The sequence below is a fragment of the Oryzias latipes genome, chromosome 16 (assembly GCF_053564925.1).
Source record: "Oryzias latipes strain Hd-rR chromosome 16, Olatipes_Hd-rR_3.1".
NCBI lineage: Eukaryota > Metazoa > Chordata > Actinopteri > Beloniformes > Adrianichthyidae > Oryzias > Oryzias latipes.
The window spans coordinates 32,922,111-32,945,239 of record NC_136252.1 but is presented as its reverse complement, the minus strand read 5'-3'; the positions used below and the strand labels follow the sequence as shown (position 1 = coordinate 32,945,239).

Genomic DNA, 23,129 nt, shown 5'->3' with positions numbered 1-23,129 from the left:
GCAAAATGCTTTTGGAGAATATATATGGTATATAAAAAAAATACGCCCCTCTCACCCTTCCGCAGGTGAGAGGAAATAACTACCAATTGAGGGTTTTCTCCCATGGTTGCTCTCACAGCCAATCATCTGAAGGATGACTGCTGCTGAAGTGTAAACCAGTTCATTGGTTTCTGTGATTGTTGTGGTAGGAATTGCCCTCAATTGCCCTTCCAGGAGACTTTGAGGCGGTACATCACTAAACCATTGTAGCTGGTGACGGGGTTGCCTAGTGCTCATTCTAGACATGATCTTGTCTTTCAGGTCAGTTGCTGCCTCGCTCAGCGTATCTGTGGTTGTTGGGGCTGTGTACCCAAGCTCAGGGGGTGTGGGAGTGTGGTGTAGCCTCCTCTGTGACCTGGCCCCCCCGGGGTGATATTGTAATTGTATTGGACCAATCTCAAGGCTTGTGATAGGAGTTTGTGTATATTAGAACATTGGGCTACCGTTAGCCTTGATTGTGGGTTTCGAAGCATCCATTCATTCCACATTCTCTGCATGTAACCTCCCTGGGTGGGACAGTTTCCATGGTCCCTCAGCACCCGACGCAGATATTGTTTGGCCGGGCGACATGTGGTTCATCGTCGCACATGTTATGAGATAGGCAGTAGCACGAACGGGCTTACTGGGTGATGTTATTTGCTCACCATTGATACCATAACCATTGCTTGCCATCAATTGTTCATTCCCCCCCTAGGAATCGAACCCTGGTTTCCTGCGTATCAGTCCCTCACCTTACCAACATTTACTCTACTTTCTTTATACAAAATAGGGACATCTATCTTATGTGAAAATGTATTTTTGGCTTTAAAAAGCACAAGAAAGTTAAAAAAGAAACCTGCGGGCCACTTGATCCATAAGACGTATGACGTACCTTTTTACTACTTGGTAAAAAAGGATTTGAAGTTCAGCAGACAGTAATCTTCTAAACTAAATAAAATCTTACCTTTATAATAAGCTAAACCATTTAACCTTAAATAAAGTTTTTACTTTCTCAATGTCTACATGTAGAGTCAGTCATTTTGTTTTTTTCATCGTGAAATTGGAGCTTGGAGAAGCTGGCTTATGAACCATCTCTTGCACATGCAGATGAACTGGAATTCATTTAAAATTAGTTTAAAACAATCATGAAATCACTTAGTTTGGTTCTGTATTTGCTGAAATACCAGATCTAATGACAAAAAGGAGACATGCACACAGACAATTAAGATGATTCTGTTCTTGGTCGGATACTTTTGAATATATATATACAGCCAAACGAAAACGGTTTTATGCAAATGACACTCAGAAATTCTTGTCAGTTAAGCAGTACGTATCTCTAACTGGTTCTTGCGAATGTGTAACCGGGCTCTTTAACCAAACGTAACTGATTTCAATTGTTCTCTTCTTCTGAAGTCTGATCTGATCGAGGGTTTTGCCTTCAGACCTGATCTTTTTAGGAAATATTTAAATATATTTTAACTTCTAAATCAATCAGTTTATTGGTTTCCTTTTTATGTCTAATGTTAAAATCAGTAACATCCTGTCTCCTCCTTTGAAATGAAAAAAAAAAAAAAAGAATTAGTCATTCCATGAACGCTTCAGCCAAAACATGCAGACTAATGCAAATATCTCTGGGTTGTGTGGGAAGAATTTGGCGCTGTGGTCACGTTCTATGTCACACTCTATAAACTCAACTGAAGAAACTGATGAGATAAGGCAGGCAAACTTCAAATGTGCAGAATTTGTGTTGGTGGGGTGTCTTTGTATAATTAGATCTTTTTCAAAAGGCTTCACAGCAGTGTGACCTGCCGGTGGTTTTCATCTTCCTGATATTGGATCACGGCTGAGTCAGAACCACACAGCACCTGAACAGGCTGCAGAAATTGAAGCTTCGTGACGGGGAAATTAAAACCTCCTGCTTCAGAACATTGCCATCCTCAGATTATCTCAAAATGCATGTTTTTCTTCAAAATGCTGACTTTGAAAACAGGAGAGTTTTATCTGCATTCACCACGACGACTGCTCCGTTCTTACAGCTGAGTCACGACTATTAAAGGCCTTCTCCAATGAAAATGGTCTTGCAGCATTTTTCTGATGATGGAGGACATGCATGAAGAAAATTAAGCCTGAAATTGCATCTTGCATATTTTGTGTATTTCCAAAACAGTCCACAACAAGTTTCTAGTGAACTGTTCTAGAAAACAATAATTTGTATTTGAATTTGTATCTTTAATTTGGCTAAAAACGGCATAATCATAATTAAAAGGCCAATTGGAACACTTTGAGAATCAGATGCTGACTGGAAGGGAATCTTTAAAAGCTTTTGGACATTCAGTTTAGCTTGGCTTAAAAGAGCAAACAGAGAGTCTGCAGCAGGAGTGTCAGGTCTTTGGTCCTTGATTAAGCAGAGGGTTGATTCCCCCTGCAAAGATGCATCCCATAACCTTTTCAACTTTAGCAACAAAATCCCAAAAATTCTACTTAAATGCAAGTCCTCAGGAGTATAATGTAGATTTTTAAAAAGAAAAGTAGAACAGCTTATTTGTCCTCCACGTCCTGTTGATTGTCTTTTAGGCTGAAGATAAGGTTAGACTTTTTTTTGTGCTAAAAGATAAAATCCTGCAGACGTGTGGTCAAAGTGGTTACAGACAAAATGCAAGTGCAAGGACACAGCATCAGATTTGCATGCTGGTGTATCGGTACAATCGGCTCATTACCACGAGGTTATGAACCTTGACAGGGAGAAAATGATCAAAGAACAAAAATGTAACATTTATGAAAACAAGAAACATGTTGTTAGAATAAATAATTAGATCTGACCACGCAAAGTTCTTTCAGCAAACATTTTAGCATTAATGATGTCGACTTCACTTAAGAAAAAACTCTTCTCAGACGTATCTGAAAAAAAGATTTTGGGCTAGTGTGTGCACCTCTGCAAAGCGGGAGTTCAGCATCATCAGTGATCTTAGAGCAACAGCTGCTGCAGCAAGCTGGTGACCGTTATAGACCCACTCTGATGATTAAATGTGTTTTTTTTTGGTTTTTTAACACGTGTTTGTGGCTTTTTTCTAATGATGGAGGGCATTTAGAAGGGAAATTAAGCTTAAAATGTGCATTTCTATGTATTTTTCTATTCAAATCATTGTGGATCAGGAGCAGACACGCAAATGTTGTTAGGATTTTTTCAATGTGTGACGTGGAAGTTACTGCAGCAAGCCACAGTCTCCCTGCTCCGCTCCATTCCGATGCATCCACGTGCAGACGAATGGATCTATGAATGTCTTTGTTTTCCTCATCTGAGCTCTAAGATCTTTTAAGAAGGTCATTCACGGGTTCATGGTTTTCAGTGAGACATCCTTTTGATGAAATGATTATCGGTATAATATTGTCTTTTAAAGTTTTTTTTTTTTCGATTTAAGAAAATAAAATCAGGTTTGTTGGTTTATAGCTCAGTGCTTTCAACTTTTCTGGAAAACTTTATTCACAAGACAAACATGAATAAGCTTGATTAGTTTATTAGAAGTTTCTACAACTTATTAGCAATAAAATGATTTGGTTTTTATATTTTCCTACTGTTTTTTTGGCTCTCTTTATTTGGTGGCAAAGTTTGCAGAATGAAATTTGTGCTAAAATTTAGTTTTTTCTCTGAACTTCTTAAATCTCAAATCTTTTTGAATTCTCGTTGGTAGGATCTTCTTAATTGTGAAACCAAAATCTTTCTTTGGGCAACTCATACAACACCTAAAAGTCTTTAAGTCTTTGTTTTCCCTTTTGCTTTCAAGGTAATATCAGTATCATTGTTGACAAAAATTAAGAAACTATTAATACAAGATTATTTTAGTATTCCAAAAATAAGCTTCACAACATTAAAATAATGTTGTGCACTCTGCTCTTTGTGCCACCCCTCCAATGTCTTCTGCCCCCTTCTTGCCCGCCCCCACATATAATGTTTTTTATCTCACCCATTGCTTTGTTTTACCGAGTTCTGGTAAAAGTGCTATCTGATATCATGATGACCTTTTTGGCTGAGAGCTCATGGTGCCTTGACTTCACTGCTGGGGATAAAAACATGTAAGCAGAAGTGTAACAAGAAAAAAAACATATGATGGAGACTTTTAGCTTATTAAGAAAAAGTTCTGGATGTATATGTGCTCTGTAAAGTTGACCTTAACTTTTGCCTTTATATTTCAATTCAATTTTATTTATATAGCCCTATATTACAACAATAGTCATCTCAATGGGCTTCATACCGGTAATTGTATAGCAAACATGAATCATAAAGAACATGAAGTCATAGAACTCAATGGCTAAACTGGGCTTTTCTGCCCTTAGACCCCCCTTCTCGGTAAGGAAAATCCCCTGAAAAAGATCGGATCGGAAAGAATTGGCTTATCTAAATCTACAGCTACATGTTTAAATAGTCCAGCGGATGAGCTTCATCCCGATGAGTGGGGGGACGACTGGGGTAGCAGGACGAGGCAGAGGCAGGGTCCACAACCAAGTGTAGGAGCAGGAGCAGAGACGAGCCTGGGGTGGGGAATCTGGAAGTTCTATCAGTAGTCTGTGGGTACGGTCGAGGATAGATTGTAGTGCAGGCGGGATCTGGAGGTCCCTTGAAAATATTTGTGTGGTTGCAATGGGATCAGGTCATCCCTTGAAGTGTGTGTGGTGCAAGGGTCGGTTCAGGTCCTAGAGGCAGAATCTGAAGCAGCCTACTAGCAACTAATTGTTATTGGTATTAAGTTTAATTCAAACAGGTTAATAGTAAGTTAAATAATCTCTGATTACTAGCTAGTCTGGCAATAAGTCTTTCCAAAGAGGAATGTTTTAGCCCAACTTTGAATGGAGAAACTGTGTCGGCCTCTCTTACCTGAGCTAGGAGCTTATTCCATAAAACAGGACCTTGGTGGCTAAAGGCTCTACCTCCAACTGTACTTTTACTAATTCTAGGAACCACAAGCAGTCCTGCATTTTGGGAGTGAAGTGTTCTGTTTGGTTGGTAAGGCGCTATGAGATCAAATATACTGATAGTCCTCAACAAAAATGTGAAGAAAATAAACACCACCTCACACCTGCTTACATCATGCCAGATAAATGTTTGGCCTCATGGCGCGTTTCCTTTTGCCGTTCTGTTTTGTTCTCTGACACGATGAGCGGAACAGCGCCGAGGCCGGCTCCGGAATACAATTAGCAAGACTCTGGCCCGGACTCTGCGCCAGAGCGCAGCTCTCCGAAGATTTCAATTCAAATCCAGACAGCCTCATTTGTCCCCGAAGAGGAATTCTTCTTTTTTAGGTTGCAGAGAGTGGCTCGAAAAACACACACACAAATATATAACAAAAAAACTTTACAGTACTATGATTCCTCGATGCGAGGGGAGCCCCAACAATACACAATAAAAAAAACAAGATAACAAGCTTTGAAGTCAGTTTCCTGAAGCTCTGTGTTCTTTGAGTCCCTCAACTTGATGTAAAATCCCAAAGTGAGCTACACTGCTAACCCCACTGTGTTGAAGATTTCCCCCACAAGCCTTTCTTCTTTCGTACCAATAAACCAGGGCTGGAGACTTTGGTTCTCCAGATCTACCACCCTGCCTGTTCTCCATCTCTCTCTGTCCTGTTTGATGGTAATTACCTGACTCCGCTGGATCTGACCGACTGAACTGACCAGGTCCGGGTAAACAGCAGCAAACGGTGCGGAGAGAGCAGAAAACCTGGAGGAACAGCAGAACCAGCAGCATCCGTGCTCTGCCGTGGTTCCTTACGATGTGAGCATACTTCATGTGTAAGCCTGACTAGAACCAGAGTCCTGGCACAGTTTGGGATGGATTGCTTGGTGGCAGACACGTTTTGGCAGGTACGATGTTGAACTCAATAACATTCTGCTTAGAATCAGACTGAACTAGATAATCTGTTCTCAAATTGCTTTAACCCCTTCATTCATGAATTTATTTCCCATTCTTTAAAAATTTCTAAGTGATTTAGATCACTTTTTAAAATGTATTGAGATCTTTGGAAATATGCTTTTCGTTTATTGATTCTATAAAGGATTCTCCAGTCAGGACTGGGCCACAAAATTAATAGAAAAAGTTGAATTATTCAGTGCCGACAGTTTGTTTGCTGATGTGAACGTTAAATTTAAGATTTCATCCATTACATCATACGGCAGTGTCAGAGACACGGGCTGCAGGGGGATTCCCGGATAGATTTGTTCTATCTGAAGATCTCAAATGATCTTGGCAGCCCAGGTCTCTAGAGTCACCTTTCTCACTTTTTTTCTGAAAATCTTCACCCTTCCCTCTGCTTGGCCACACTGCCAACCCTCAGGGACCTGGCAAAACAACACTCCTTGGCGAGTCCACTCACTCATGTCATGGACTTTACTTCTGCTGCCTGCCATGCAGAACAGTGAGGCTGTGTGGTAGCTTTTACCGTCTCCACCTTCATTCACCTTTAGGGTTTTGCACATACTGTTTATTGAAATCCCCTTGCGCAGTCTTTATTTATTATATTTAATGTTTTTATTTCTATTAAATTGTCCTCACTGGCCTGCTTTGACCTGCCCATGCCCTTTTATTGCTTTTAGTGTTTTATATGTTGTCTTGTTATGGCCAGAACAATATAGGTTCGCTCTGGGGTGTCCTGCACAAATAACAATAAAAAAAAAGAGATCTAGATTCTGCTTATCTGCAATGTCTGCAGCACACTGAGCAAGGGAAAAAGACATGAAAGAGTGAATGGAAATGGAGCACACATGATGGGTCTTTTGGAATGAGGAGAGGAGTCGTGGTTTTCATTCAGTTGGGATGCGGTTTTTCTTTTTTTAAGCTTTTGTTCAATACATTTTTGTTCAAATTGCAAGTGAATTCAAATTTAACCAACAAAGCCTGGATATCTTTAGAGTCCCACTCTGATCATCTTCCGGTCTACTCACAGTGGTCTTTTAATTCTGATTATGCTGATTTAAGGCAAAATAAAAAAAAAAAAAACTGTGTCATTTTCTGGGACACAGTTTCAGGAGTTTATAGAACTGTTGGGGTGGAGCAACCTCACCCCCCCTTCCCGACCCCCATCTATTTACCTGCTCTCCTGCTTGCTTACAGCCCTTCACACCCCTAACCTAACTTTACTCGAGCAACAAAAATCTGGAGCAATATTGGAGCTACCCAGCCCTACAGTTTTGAGCCAGATACCTTAGAATAGAGCAAAGCAGGGAGCCTGTGGCCCCCCCCAAGCATATTTTCGACGTCTTTAACAGGATCTTTTTAAAATAAAATTTCGTCTCCTTTTTATTTACGACTTGAATAAACAAATACTCAGAAATTGAATTTTAAGCTTAATTTTTATCATAAAAGTCCTCCATCAAGAAAAAAAATGCCAAAACTGCACCTTGCACACCCCTGCACATCCTCATTGTTCATTATTGCTTGAGTGCCCAGAAAGGAGCCTTATAAATAAAATGTATTATTATTATTTATTATTATTATTATTATTATTACTGTTCTTGCCCATTTAGAATTTGCACGACATCTTTATTTTGCAGTTATATTTGTATTTATGTTATGTGTGAATTTTCAGTTTCCTGTATTTATCCTACTCCAATCTTTTATTTTATTTTATTTTATGTAACGTAACCTTTGTATTCGGAGCAGACAGAAAAGTAAGAATTTTATCGTGCAGGGAAACCCGTTTCTTACTGTGCATATGACAATAAACCCTCTGAATCTTGAATCGTGATAAGAAACATGTTAAAAACACCAAAAACACAACTTTCATTGGAGTTGTCACTGAGTAGACCCTAAATTTGCCTTTAGAGCACTTTGATAGGCATCAACTGTGTGAGAAACCTGAGAGTGACTTTCTGCAAATCTCAGGAAATGAACAGGTCAGGGCTAAACTTCCCTTGCATTGCAAGAGTCTGATAAAAGCCATACAGGAAACATGTCACTGCTGCAAAAAGGTGGCTCCAAAGCTGATGACTTCTGAGATTTTAACATGCTGCCTAAGCATTTTGACATGGTTTTGTTTAATAAATAAAGACATGGAGCTCATAGTTTGCAGTTAGTTAACACCCACATTTTTGGATATTGAACAGACACAGAAAAGTATTAAATTAAACAGAAAAAGGGTAAAACAGTCAGACTTTGTACATAGTGGCGTGACATTCTTTTGGGAAAATGTTAGTTATCTACACTTAAATACACATTTACAGTTGATGCATCTCCGTTGGATTATTGTTCACAACTGCCGCTCTCCTCCTGAATTGTGCTGCAGATCATCCACTGCTTGACGTAGTTGGAGTTTTTGTGCTCAAGAAACGAGTCCATCTGCGCTGCTTGGTTGGAGTCTGTGCCTCCGGGGCTGCTGCACTCTCCAAAACCACTGTCAATGGTGTCCAAGTCCACCCGGGGGTAACCGTCCTCCGACTGCTCGTTGGACGCATACGAGTTGAGAGACGCCCTCTCTGGCTCGTGAAACTCTTCCTGCGGCTCAAAGTTCTCTCGCAGTAGCTCGATGACTATTTGGTTCTCTTGTTGTGGAGGTATTTCATTGTGTCTGTCCATCATAGACAGCAGGGATTCCTGGGAACTGTAGCCAGCCCGGTCTATGTTGGGACCTTCAAATGAAGCGAAGCTTTCTCCGTCTTGGTAGCTTGTGAGTGAGCTGCGTGATGTGACTTCGTCGTCATACTCCTCTCCAGAGAGCGTCACAGTGTGGATGGAGATGTGTCCGGTGGAGTGGCCGGTGCCCTGTGAGCTGCCACTCTCTGGGAAAAAAAGCAGGCTGTTGGACGGCTGTGCGATTTGGAGGAAATCTTTCAGCTCACGGTCTTCCCTGGAGCTCCGCCTCTCGTTGTTCCACTTGAGGATGTCGTATTTCTTTGTGCTCGTTTTCTGAGCACCTGCACTGATCTTTAAGTAGTCGTGCTCGCCAAACACGGGCTTCACCCACTCCTACAACAAAAACAGAAGAAAGAGGTTAATTCTGAGTTAACGAGGTTTCAAATTTTACCAGTTCTTTAGCAGTCGAGAGGAAATGGACCCATCCAATGTTTTACTTCCAACACTGAAAAATATCTGATCTGCTGATGTTTGTCTGAAGGAACTTGACATTGGTGCCAACCCAAACGCACAGGCTATCTGAGCCTGATAATAGTTTACCAGTCAGAATCATGGTTCTGATGTGCGTATGCAGCTTTCCAGGGCTGTAAAAATGGAGTTGCAGGATATTAACTTCAAAAATTTCTGAACAGGGTGGAATATTTGTGCTGCTCAGTACTTCCTGCTTCTCTCTTCTCAAATCCACCCTTCTATCAGAAAAGAACAAAAAAATCACATCGAAATAATTTTTTCCTAACTTTTAAGGAGCTAAGTCGTTTGGATAATCAACTTTTTTGAGCTTTTACATGAATTATAATGTTCTTTCCTCCGTATTTTGATCCAGTCATGCATTTCTAGGCACCAGCCCCTCCCAATCCAAGAAAACCAGTAGGTCCTCACATTGACATCATGAAATGGGCGGCACCCACCAGGAAAGAAAGGCGGTGCCTCAGATATCGAGCTGTCTAGCTTCTGGGTAGGAGAATGAGCTGAGAAAATAACTTTTTAGTGTGCCAAAGGTAATATATTATCATATGGATATAGTTTACTCTGAAAGCCTTAGAAAAAGCAGGATATAGACCCTTCAAACTCAGAGTTAGGACTACTTCATCCACTTTCCCTGTAGCGTAGGAGGCGCCTGTACTGCTTTCTCCTGTTTGCTGGTGTTATTGCAGAGCTTACAGGACAAAAGGATAAAAGGGAATGCTTGTTTGACACAGAAGCACAAGCTCCATCACAATCTCCGTGCTCCTTTTAAGGCACGTCTGCTTGTTCCTGATCCTCAATATCTACCACCCTGCCTGTTTTCCAGCTCTCCCCGCACTGCATGGTGCTGATTACCTGGTCCACATGTGTTTATTCAATCAAAGTGTGGATACATCTGATTGGGCTAATCAGAAGCTAGCAGGGTTTGGAGATCTAGAAAAACAGTCAGGGTGGTAGATCTAGAAGACCAGGAATGAGCAGCCCCGCTCTAAGGGGTGCAATCTACCACTATAACTGAACCGACCGGCCCCAGAGTACAGTTTTTCTGTCCTATGGAGTCATTCTGCAATGTGAATAGAATGAACTAAGCACGTCCAAAGTCTGGCCCATGGGCTAAATGTGGCCCAGATTCAAATTTCCACCTGCTCACGGGTTCCTGTCAAAGAACCAATAATATCGGGCTTCCAGGACTTTGTAAAGAAATTACGATTTTTTTAAATTTATTTTTTTATTATGATTGGCTACGTTTTTAGTCGGTTAGTTAGTTAGTGTAACGCTATCGTGGGACACATCTGTGAAACTTTCCAGCGTATTTCTACAATGTTGACCGTAAATAGACTGAACAGATTTGTTTTTGCGATCGAGACCAGTATTTTGCACTTCTAAACCATTAACTATTGCTGTTATTTTCCTGTTTACATTTTAAGTTTGAAGTGAGAATTTAATAATAAATAATTTGGTTTAACATGAACCCAGATTTAATATTGAGAAAAGGTTTTTTTCTTTTCTTCAGACAGACTGTTTCTTTATTTCTGGTCCTTAAATACAAAATTTACAGTAATTTTGATAAAAATGGATGCATTTCTTTTCAGTGTGAGGAAATAAAAAAACATCCCACTGCAATAAAACTTTCATTAAAATGGTTCATTTGCCTTTAATGTCATATGGGTCCAAAGAACGCTATTTGCCCGCACACATTTTCTCCTAAAACAAATCTGACACTCGTTGCAAAACTTTTGACCCCCCATGAATGAACTAATATGAATGAATATTCTTCTTAACAAATGTTTTCTAAGCTACATGCAGACCAACAGAGACCTGTTATAAACAGGGAGCATTTGTTTTTATACTTTGAATGTACTCAAAAGCTCAGTCAAGAGACAGAAACACAATTCAGGTGGGATTCTCAGGTATGATAAACGTTATTATTCATGAAATATATCCCCTCAAAAACCACACATGCTTTCTATCCTGGAAAGAGTTAGTGTTGAATTTGATAATATGGCTTCTGCTTTGAAAGATAGATTTAGTTTTCTTTAATACTATGTTTAAAATCTACTCAAAAGACAAGTAACCAGGCTATGAACTTGGTCTTTTTTTTTTTTTTTACTTTGCTGCATAATTATTGCATGAGAATCCTCTGAATGCATATGAAAGGATTCTCACCCTAAGCAACAGGGACTTTTTCAGTCACCTTAAACCTTACTGCATCGAGATGATGTCCAGATAAAGGCGCCCAAGCCACCACATCCTGACAGTTAGAGCTGAACAAAATCACAAAATCTAGACAGTCAGACGTGAGAAATGACACAAGCAGAAAAAGGAACTTGTCAATGAAAACGTCTGTCTCCGGCTTTCTGAAGTATTTCTCTCTTTTATTCTCCACCGCTTCACGTCTGCTCACAACAAGGACAAGCTAGAGCCTCATATACTGCATAACAGTTTGGTGGCGGGTAAGGAGAGACTGCAGAGTGTTGTAGAGACAGCTCAGAGGATCATTGGACGCCCTCTCCCCACCCTGACTGACATCCACTCCGCACGCTGGCTCAGCAGGGCCCGGAACATCATTAAGCTCTCACTCAGACTTATTTGACCTGTTGCCCTCTGGGAGGCGCTACAGAGGCATCAGTACCTAAACAAACAGACTCAAATATAGCTTCTTTCCTGAGGCAACAACCATGCCCAACTCCAAAATGCACAGATAAAATCGGCCACAGCACATGGCAATGAATATTTTTATACATGTGCATATTTAAATCTGCTATTTAAGTATTTATTCCGTCTAAACTTGTCAACACTTCCCCAACTCCATGCTGTTTTTGCACATCTGATATGTTTATATCTGTACATGTCACCCTGCACATAATTACGGACATTTTTATATTTGCACATTCCATCCATCCATCCATCCATCCATCTTCCTCCGCTTATCCGGGACCGGGTCGCGAGGGCAACAGACTGAGCAGAGATGCCCAGACTTCCCTCACCCCAGCCACTTCCTCCAGCTCCTCTGGGGGGACCCCGAGGCGTTCCCAGGCCAGCCGAGAGACAAAGTCTCTCCAGCGTGTCCTGGGTCTTCCCCGGGGCCTCCGCCCAGTGGGACATGCCCGGAACACCTCTCCAGGGAGGCGTCCAGGGGGCATCCGGACTAGATGCCCGAGCCACCTCAGCTGGCTCCTTTCGATGTGGAGGAGAAGCGGTTCTACTCCGAGCTCCCCGCGGGTGACAGAGCTTCTCCCCCTATCTCTAAGGGAGCGCCCAGCCACCCTGCGGAGGAAGCTCCTTTCAGCCGCTTGTATTCGGGACCTCGTTCTTTCGGTCATGATCCATAGCTCATGACCATAGGTGAGTATTGGAACGAAGATCGACCGGTAAATTGAGAGCTTTGCTTTTCGGCTCAGCTCTCTCTTCACCACAACGGACCGATACAGCGACCGCATAACTACGGACGCCGCTCCGTTCCGCCTGTCAATCTCACGCTCCGGTCTTCCCTCACTCGTGAACAAGACCCCAAGGTATTTAAACTCCTCCACCCGGGGCAAGGACACTCCACCGACCGAGAGATGGCAAACTACCTTTCTCCGGTCAATTCCATATTTTACATATTTGCACACTTCCTAGGTACACTTTGTACATACTGATATTTTTTACATTTCATATTATACTTTAGATTTATTGTTTTTTCTTTTTTTTACACTGATGGTGACTGCTTCAATTTCATTGTCTAGTGACAATAAAGGCATTTCTTATCTTATTGCTTATCTTAAACTAAACTTAAATACTTTTTCTTTTCTTTTTAAAGGATATAAGTTTAAATTATGAATTGAACCTTCATAAAGGCAATGCAGAAAACTTCAAATGCAAATAAAAAAAGTAAACATGCCAGATGAAATTAAATGAAAACAAATCTTTGGCCCTAAATTCAAAGCTGCACCTGTCATTGAGCGACAGTGTTAAAGGTTTTGGGTGTTTGCTGCCCTCTGGTGGCAGATGTATGTAAATGCATGTTTAAGATTTGCAGCACAAACAGGTTTCAATGCAGCCAACAATTGTAATAATAAAATGATATAATAAAGGCAATAAAGACCTTTAAGCACTTGTGGTTTTAGAAACTTAATGTAAATGTCGAAATGATTTCTGATTAAAAAATATTCATATACTTATACCCCCCCCTTAAATTTTTGTGGTTGAGTAAACTTCACCTCTGTGTTAGGATCCAAAAAAGATTCTGCATATTATTTATTGAATGGTTAAAATAGCACACCTGAAAATGAAACTAAAAACAAAGATTAATTTACATGAGGGGAAAAATAAAAGGCAACGGAAGATTATAGTGATATACACACAACTGTCATTTTGTGTTCAAAAACAAAATGATGAAAGTCAGACATGGGGGGGGGGGGTATTTCCACTGGGGTGGAACACGTCTGAGTGTTATACACAGATAGCTGCCCACAGTGTGTGAAGTGGGAGGTTCTTAAAGCCCCTAAGCACTGACTCATTCACATCACAGAGTCCCTTCAGGGTGAAGAGGAGGGAAAGTCCCACAAGCGGGTCCAGATGTGCCAAAAGTCCCCCTTTAGAGCGCCACCTGCGGGGCCACTTTAGAAACTACACATCGACTGATGGTGTCCCTCACCTTGAAGTTCCCTTGGTGCTTTTGATGGAGAGGCTTGAAGAATTCGTCCGGGCTCGGGACGAACGAAATCATCTTGAGTTTCTTCAGCCAACACCTAGAAGGACAAAAAAAACAAAACAAAAAAAACCATGGTGATGAACGCTGTCAGACCGTTACAGCTGTGTGACCTTTGAGTCAAAGTCAAATCGCTGCATATGACAATTAAAAAATCCCACAGTTGACCTTTCAGAACAAAATGCATAATCAAGGCATTAAAAAATATATTTACCGCTGTTAACTGGATCAGAACTGCCTGTTATCTTTTGGACTCATGACTTCTATAACTCAGCTGCTATGAGTATGAAAGCATAATATATTTATATTTGTTTTCACTAATTACACACATGAACTACAATGGATTACCTGCACCTTAGAATTTAAAAGCGTTTATATGAATATAAAAATAATCCAAATGTTGTTCAGTTGCTTTCTTACTTTCATTTTTTTCACGCTCCAGCACAACTGTAGCTGTGGTTTAGGTCAGAGAGCGTTGTTGAGCCATCTGTTTGCCTTTCACCCAGAGAGTCAAGGCTGCTCGTTTCCTGTACAAAACCTGAACTTAGAAGCTTTTTTTTTTTTTTGGACCAAGTCAGTGGGTTTTCTGAAAAACACCCCCTGCCTCCTTTCTCTGTTGCTTTCTTTTATGCACGGCTTGATTCAGAAGCGATAGGAAAGATTTAGGAGATTTTTTTGCATTTGCAGATTTTGAATTTCTTCAAACGTGTGCGGGTGTCACAAACCTCGACTTGAGGAGAACAGGTGTGGAGTCCCTCAAAGGATTAACCTTTTCTTGATAAGGTTTTTAATTAAAAAAACGACTCCATTTACAGGAACGTCCACAGACTTTTTGGAGTTTGGGTACTCCAATCAGGAACTCCATCAGAAAGAGAATAACAGGCTGGGTGGAAGTCTGTATATTATTATTATTATTATCCAAGACATGGGATTCTCCTGTAATAAGTACATTTTGCACGGGATTCATTCTACCGGTAATCAGTTGGCTAATCCAAAAATTAATGAATCCAAATTGATTCAAAGATTTATGCTGTAACCTTTGTAGATGGATGGATAGGACGGATGCGTCACAGTTGGAGGAGAGTGCACCTCCCACCACACTAGTAAACTGTAGGCCTGCTGTGACCGGATGTGAGGGTACATGATCACGTAAGCAGCTGTCCTTTATCTCTGACACACATCTGCACCGCAGGCGCGAGCAGTCATCCTGGAACATGGCGGCCGTGAGCGGAGACACGGCCGATACCGAGACTGTCAGGGCGAGCTGCACTGCACAAATGCACAGACGTCTCCATGAGGCTTTTCATCTTCATCAATCCTTTTCTTGATTCCTTTTTTCCCCTTTAATTTATAATGCGGGAACTCAATTTGTACACAAAGTCCTATTAAAGGCCGATGAGCTCTACATTAACATTATCACAAACACCAGAATGAAATACCGGTGTAATGTATTTGGAATCCAAACTTTGACTTGTCTTTCAGTAACAGTGAGATTATCATTGAAAAATGGCTCAATTTCCTAGGAACTTCTGTTGCTAAATTATTTAAGCTAAAAATGCTTTCAACTTTCGTTAAGATAAAGACGATCAAACCTTTATTTTAGCTTTTACTTCTGGTAATTATTTAATAAAACTGAGCATTATATCAGCCTGGTGGAAAAGGGGAATTTTTGTGTGGAAAGTCCCAACAATGAGCCTTTAATATAGAAAGACACGAAGAGCAACGCAATAAATATTAAAACCAAAAAAGTATTGGTGAAAATGTTCCTATTTTATGGACAAGTATGTTGTAAAATATGGCCTGGATTTCATTGATTTATTTGGTTATGCAGCCACATTATTGTGGGTACTCCGCCCCAACTGGTGAACTGCAGAAATGACAAGAATCTAATCCTGTTTTAAAAATGGAGCCACTTAAACGATGAACCCAGGAATTGTAGCTGCAAAAAATATAAATTCAGTTCGACTCTGTGAGCAAAATGAAACGCTGAATTCTATGCTTGCTGAGCTGAAATTCCTGGTGTCCGGCAGCGGACATCTACACAACACTAAAGGTTTTTAAACAGCTTTCTCCTTACTCCTATTTTACAAAGGAAGCTAACATGTTGTCATGCATTGATCTGGTGACAGAAACATTATTGTGCAGCCCAGCCCTTAAAAAAAAGTTACATTTATTTTGGATAGTTTTGGATTCTATCCTCCCTGTGGGAGCACAGCCGCCACATGGTCAACAGGAGCCAAAGGCTTCAGAATTCATTCAATCCACTTGTCAGTTATGTTCAAAAGTTTGCAGTTAACTCTGATGGGGATTGAACAGAATCAGCTTGCTGGTGAAGTGCTGCAGAGCTGCACCAGTCTTTGCATTTAATGGGTGCAGTCCACGGATTCCCCCTCCCATCACCAGCAGAGGCAGAAGGCGTTTGGTGAAACCAAAGTGTGTTATTTTGTCTTTCATTATTTCATCATGTTTTTTATGACTTCCAGCAGCCTAACAGGAATGTAGCTTTATTTTTCTTATTTTGTTCAACTCTCTGTAATGTTACCAGCCAATATGGTGTCAGCAGCCTGCGATTAACACACTCAATACACAGAGAGACGCTATTTAATGGCTTTTTTCTGTTTGTTTCAGTATCATTTTCTTGGACATAGTTTCTGCAGAGCGGCAGTAGTTCATCAGACATTGGCCTCTGAGTTGTGGCCAGGACCCCAAGCCTGCGCTGATATCCCATCATCCCATCGTTAACGCTCTCTGCTGCTAGCTTACAGCCCCTCACAACCCCAACCTAACATTAGCGGTGCAACAAAAATGGCAGCAATATGGTAGCTTTCCAGCCGTTCAGTTTAGATCCAGATTCCAGCTCAGAAGATGGAAACAAAGGCGTTCATGGATCTATTCGTCAGAATGGAGCTGAGCGGGGAGCTTGCAGCCCGTCCAGTGTATTTTGTATGTAAAAACGTCATGTTTTTTTTAACGGCATCTTGAAAGCATTTTGCTCCCGATTCACAACAATTTGGATAAAAAACTACTCGGAAATGAATTTTTAAAGGTAATTTTCTTTTTATATGTCCACCATCGTGAGAAAAATGCTACGAGAAAATCTTAAAAACACTAAAAACAAAAGTTTTATTGGAGTGGGTCTTCAAAACTTCCACAGTGTAATGACAAGTAAATAACGAGGAGCTAAGGTTCCCTCCTGCAGCTTTTACATTATTTGTATTTTTTGTTTTGTCAGCTTATAGTGTCAAAATCTTTTGCCCAAAGAAAACATTTTTTAGTTCTGTAATATGGTAAGAAAAAAATAGCTCAGTAATGCTTCACTCCACACCTCTCGGCTCCTCTTAATGAAATGCTGTCAAGCAATGTGTTCTAAAAGACAGAAAATTAATCAAATGAAGGCTCAACAAGCACTCTTGTATGAAAAGATGTTGTTTTATCTATAGCATCCTTTGGCAGATCGATAAAGATTTAGATGATGCATGAAAACACGCTGGTATCGGAAAAAAAGCACTGGAGCTCCAAAGGCCGCAGCCTTCAACCCAAATCTAAAACTTTCTTTTTGTCTCCTGTCTTTGTCCTTGTTAGTCTGTTGTCTAATGTTGAATATATGCCTAAAGATTCATGCTATGTTTGTTTAAGTAGTTGATAGGCTTTGTTATGTTTTAGATTTTTGTTTCTACCAAGTACCTGAAATAAAAAAAGACATGGTTCAACTAAAATTAAACCATCTTCGAGCCCGGTCGTATATCTCCATCCGAATCTGAAGCTGTAAACATTTGTGGCCTCCTTTGCTCCTCTGCTGCTTCCACCATTCAGTGTTTCTAGAAGCTGTGCATTGAACCGAAACCAGAATGTGATCTCCGTTTTCTCTGTCATCACTCAGGAGCCTCATGCTGGGTTTTCATGGCCTGATGCTTTAAAGACGCCTTTCCTTCTCTGCTTTCTAAAGCTCTGTGACGTGTTGCATGACTTCCTATTGTCCCAGCCAGTTCAGTGCAGCAGCGTGCTGCACTTACGGCACTGCAGCGGTTTTTCGGTATGTGGGAGGTGATGCCAGGAAAGTCAATCAGTTACTGGAAGAGAGCGTGCTGCTGACCTTCAAGACTTCATTAATTCGAGTTCTGTTTGCCATTGCTCGGTTTTATACAAAAGCAAAGTAATAAACATTTGTAAATATTTGTAATCTTGGTTAAAAGTGAAGTGCAGAGGCTGAAGGTTGGTCAGAATCATACTCACGGTTTCTGTAAATATCCCAGAATCAGGAGGCAGAAGAAGAGAACAACAGGAACTGACAAGTACAACCAAAATATGTCTTTTCCTGGAAAGAAAAAAAAAACGAGATATAATAAGTAAACTTTGCTCTCCACGTTCTGAACGACATAAAAACCAGACGCAGAAGTTTTCTACCTTCATCTTCTCCAGGCGTTCTCCATTCTGTCCCTGAGCTCCACTCACTCCACGGGCCTAACAAGATCTCATCGGGCCGAAGTTTGGCCTGAACATCCACAACGTAGCTGACCTTTGGTTGGAGTTTATTCACCATGAGGGACAAGTTTTCTTCTTCAACTTGGAGCTCATAAACTGGAACCTGCGTGCATTAAAACAAACGGCAGGTTTATTCACTCTGACAGAAGCTGATGTTTCTGGTTTGACTTGTGATGAATCATTTTAGGCGTTACCATGAGGTTTGCAGCTTCTCTTATCCGCAGCCTGTATGTGAGGGGCTGCTCCTCCCTGGTGCTCCAGGAGATGTTGTAGAAGTCGTTGACTTTTGTCACTTTGACGTCAAACGGAGGCTCAGGTTTCACTGTGATGGCAGAACATGGCAGATGTGATTATGGAATTGAAAGCTACAAGTGGTTTTATATTTAGCTTTTGGTTGCTCTGGAGATCAACACAGGTGTGTGGAGGTTTGCTGTGAAACAAGGTGTTAGTGGAAGCTGGCTATAGACTGCTTTTGTTCCTCTTGCAGCTAAAATGTCAAACCAAAAACCTGTATTTTAAGCGACTGCTGTGAACTTACATGAATCCATCAATTCAGGGGAAAAGGGAAAGAAACAAAAATGTCAATCTGAGGCGATAATCTGCTGAACTTACCCACATCAGACAGAGAAAAGCTGTCTGACTCTGTGGCGTTCTCCATCAGCTCGTGCCGTCGCACTGATGTAGTACAGATAGTTTCAATAGAAGCTACTCTTTGTAGAGACTTGGTAATTGTGCACCAGGACTGGCTGGAATTGATGACACAGCTGCCGCTGGCTTCAGCATCTTCGGCCCTGGAACACACAAATCCTTCATGAGTGTCTTCATCAGACAAACGTCTCCGTTTGATGAACACATCTATGGTCAAGTGAAGCATTAAGCATCATTCAGTTTCCTCCGAACTCCTCCAACTGCAAACTATTCAATGCTTTCAGAGATTTCAAACCTTGTTTTTCATCGTTCTCAATATTTTATCAGGTTTAAACTTCTCTTTGCTCGACATCTTTCCAAGCTTGTCTTAAAATCGGCGCAGTGGAGATGTGTTTGTCTCATTAAGAGCAAGAAAGAATCCAGAAATAAGGATTTTTTTATATTAAAATCATCTTCTATTGTCAAACTTTTGCCAATAGAAGAACTTGATTTAAGACTCAAAAAATCTCATATATTACTATGATTTTTGGTTCAATTTTAAGGATGTGTTTTTTAAAAGTTAAATAAAGTTAGACTGGCATTCCTTGTTATTATTTTGGAAGCATAAATGTGAATATTTGTTCTAAGAATTAGTGCTCGTTTGAGATTTCATGAGGATTTATGAAGAACTTGTACTGAGATTCTCATTTTGTTCATATTTTGTTCTAAAATGAAGCGTTTCCACTTATTACTCTTGTTTTGCCTCCGTCATCAAATTGAGCAACAATAAAAGCTAAAAAAAATATAAAGCATTAGCTTAAAAAGTACTTATCAGTGTTGGGAATCTTACTTTAAAAAATAATTTGTTATAGTTACTAGTTACATTTCCCAAAAAATAATTGAGTTAGTTAATCTTTTACTGCATCTTAAAAGAAATTACTCAGCAAAGTAACTATTTCGGTTACTTTTGGCTGTTAAAATACGTCAATAAATGTAATGTTTTTTCCTAGCTGTCAGCAAACGTATCAAAAATATAAATATAAATGATATTAACTTTACATGAGGAGGAAAACTTACTCCGCATAGAAATAAAAGTAAAGGTTTCAGATGACGCCTTTAGCTTCATAGTTGATGTGCATTACGCACGTAATTCAGCAGGGAGGGGAAAGTCCGGCTCTCTAATCAAACAGTGATCAGACGGAGCACGGTTTCCACAACATACTTTATGTGCTCAGTTCTGTGAGTTACCGGGCTGAAAGATCAACATCAATGAACCGATGTGTTCAGACTAAATAATGGTGTTGAAGCAAAAGTAATTAGTTAGATTACTCTGTTACTTAACGCGTAACGCCATTGGTAACGCAGTTATACTTATAGTCCCAACACTCCTTATTTGGAGCTTATTGCTTTATTTTCGGTTTAGCAAGAAAAAATAGTTTTGCAATGACAAAACATTTCTTAGTGACTAGAATTTTTTACTCAAAATTCTTGGTAAGACCATTTTTATTACCTTATTGGCAGATATTTTGGCTTATTTAAAGAAAATCTGCCAATGGGGTAAGAAATTTTGACTTATTTCTAAGGGAACTATTTACTAAAACTTAACAGTTATATGTCAGTTTATTTAATCAGTGTTTTCTAGTTTAAAATGAAAAACAAAGTTGCTTCATCTCCATAAATAAAATTGTGAAATTGCATTATAAATATCTGTATTTTCATCACAACCTTGTTTTTGGAAAAATCTTCCCAATCGGTTTACGTGATGAGACTGAAGACGTGACGGATGTTTTTAGAAGGTAAATTCCCAAATAAAACAGGAGTAAATGAAGTCGCTTATAGGGGAATAAATGTGTTCAATCTGGAAGTGAAAATGATAAAAGGTGTAAAAAAGAAACAAACTGATGTGGGGTGACTTTAAGACAAAACAAACAATGTTTTTTTTTTGCCACAAAGGAACAAACAAAGATTTATGGCAGCTGCTGTTTAGTTAAAAAGGATTTCAGGGAGATCATAACGGTTCAACTAGATTATATTCCAGTTCTGTCTGATATCGCTGTCATTCTTTATGCTTCATCAAAAGTGCAGCTACCTGCAGACGACGGTCAGGGTGACGGGATGTTCCGGCACCGATGCCGAGCAGGAGCAGTTCAGAGTCCTAACGTAGTCCGTGGAGCAGGTGACATCACACGCAGATGCTGCAGATTAGAAGAGTGTGGTCAACTCCAAACGGTTGCAACGTTTGTGGCGCATCAGATTTTGAGGAAGAAGGTCAGGGCGGTGGCACCAAGATTAACGGATCACTGATCAGTTCGGTAAATGCAGCAGATTAGATTATAGATTGAGTTCAGATAATTTACCGAGATTCGCAGGAAGAGAGAAGACCCACAGCGCCAGAAGGAGGAAGGGTTTGAGAGCCATGCAGGCACTGGGAGACACACACAAGAGCTGGATCAATCTTCAGGGACAAACCCAGTATCATACAGCGAAGGAAAACAAAACTACAAACAGTAAAATAGCTGTAATGTGTCGTTTTGATTGAAACAGATGTGTGGTTTAAAAAGTGTGGACTTTATCCTTTTCACTGAAAATAACCGTTTCCTAAAGAATTTGATGAGCATTTTCACAAAATGACAATGATGAAATGATTCTCTAACAGCAGAAAAAGTTTTAAAATGATCCCTATTGCTCTCAAAGTCTTAATAAAGGGCCATACCTTTTCTAAAGGAGCTTCTTCGCCCGGCAGAGTCCTACTGAGCGGCTGGTGGACTGACGTGTGAACTAAGTAGAGGAATTTGTTGGTGCTGACACGTCACTGTCAGAATCGTGACTCAGGATGTGGTTTTCAGAGCGGCATACTGCGGCACCTTCCAACCACATCCACATCACTGCTTTAAGAACGCAGCAGCCAAGCCAACAGTGAAAAAAAGTCAACAGGAAACTGTAATTAGTGTGCAAAATAATTCATTCATCATGGTCGTCTCACCTACCGCCACCTAAAACGAGTGAAAGAAATATCTCAAAATGATATTTTCAGATATTTTTCTGAAAAACCAAGACATCCCTTCTCGATCATTTGTGCATTTAAGTGTATAATTTTCATTTTTTTCTTTTGAAAAAATTATTTCAAAATACATTTTGCATTTTCTTGACTTGTATTTGTGTATTTGTCTGCTTTTCCCTTCAAAAACCCAGACAATGTACGCATAAAGTAACAAAACAATATTTCTGCATTCACATTAAAATATAACTTTGAAAAGACACTAACAGTTTATAAATACTTTACCTGGAATGTGCTTAAAATGCTGCTGCATTGGATTGGTCCATAAAACATTATTTTGCAGGTTATAAATCACAATTTTTTTTCAATATATATATATATATATAAATATATATTTTTTTACATTTTAAAGCAAAATTACCAAATAATTTTTTTTCTTTTTTAACTTGTCCTGTCCAACAGCTGGGCAAACAGATGGGAGCTGAAGGCCTCTTGTGTTGGACATATTTTATTTTAACAACAGGGGTTATGAATTTTCTGACAAACCAGAGGTATGTCTGAATAAACCCCTTTTGGAATCGAGGCCAGACTCTATTCATTGGAATCATATTTGAAAGTCTTTTGTGTTGGACCGGACGGAAAAGAAAGCGGGGAAGAAGAGAGAGGGATGTTAGAGAGGGGGGTGATTATAGGGTCGGGTGGGGGGGGGGGGGGGGGGGGGGGGTAAAACCTTGAAGTGGCATGAAGCAACAAGTTGCTGGATGTTTATCATTATGGTCAGGTTCAGATGTAATACATATCTAGAAGGGCGGGGCCTGTCCACACACACACTCAAATGTTATAAACACACCTGTTGGCTCCAAAAATGTTCACATGTCGACATGTACACAATACAAACACTGTTCACACACGCATATTTATGCATTCAGTAGTGTGAAATATTTCATTCAGTCACGCAAAATATTTGTGCAAAGGCGAGCTAACACCTTTGTTCAGGTGAGTGTTTATGTTCTTCTAACATGGATGATGGAATGTAAAAAAAAAAAGGAGGGAGAGTGCCCAGCCATCCCCACACCAAGACCCTCGCCGCAGCAGTAGCGGCAGCCAGAACACCCCAACACGGCAGTAGGCAGAGAACAACCGCCCCCCCGGGTGATCACATCCGCCACCCAGCCCAGGGCCAGCAGGACCGCTGCGGGGCCCCCAGAGCCAGAGAGCAGGGAGGA

The 23,129-nt window shown here is 40.3% G+C and overlaps 1 protein-coding gene and 1 long non-coding RNA gene across 2 annotated transcripts in view; one reads left to right on the top strand and one right to left on the bottom strand.

Annotated features, from left to right (window-relative positions):
- Window positions 1-23,129, top strand: part of LOC144984389 (uncharacterized) — a 101,849-nt gene that overhangs the window by 6,648 nt on the left and 72,072 nt on the right. The gene's annotated exons all lie outside the window — the stretch shown is intronic.
- On the bottom strand, window positions 8,024-21,707 carry LOC101165176 (uncharacterized). The gene is made up of 9 exons (XM_004078513.5): window positions 21,619-21,707; window positions 21,263-21,330; window positions 20,995-21,100; window positions 18,891-19,069; window positions 18,473-18,600; window positions 18,201-18,381; window positions 18,030-18,111; window positions 13,743-13,836; window positions 8,024-8,971 (listed from the first exon to the last, which is right to left on the bottom strand). The coding sequence occupies exons 2-9, from the start codon at window positions 21,321-21,323 to the stop codon at window positions 8,249-8,251; spliced, it is 1,554 nt and encodes a 517-aa protein (XP_004078561.1). The 5' UTR covers window positions 21,324-21,330; window positions 21,619-21,707; the 3' UTR covers window positions 8,024-8,248.

Excerpts from the sequence above, each read along its gene's own strand:
- LOC101165176 (XM_004078513.5), bottom strand. The coding sequence starts at position 21,323 with ATGGCTCTCAAACCCTTCCTCCTTCTGGCGCTGTGGGTCTTCTCTCTT. Across the intron at positions 21,101-21,262 it reads CTCTCTTCCTGCGAATCTCG|CATCTGCGTGTGATGTCACC; the intron begins GTAAATTATCTG and ends TCTAATCTGCAG. Across the intron at positions 18,601-18,890 it reads CTTTTCTCTGTCTGATGTGG|TGAAACCTGAGCCTCCGTTT; the intron begins GTAAGTTCAGCA and ends CTGCCATCACAG.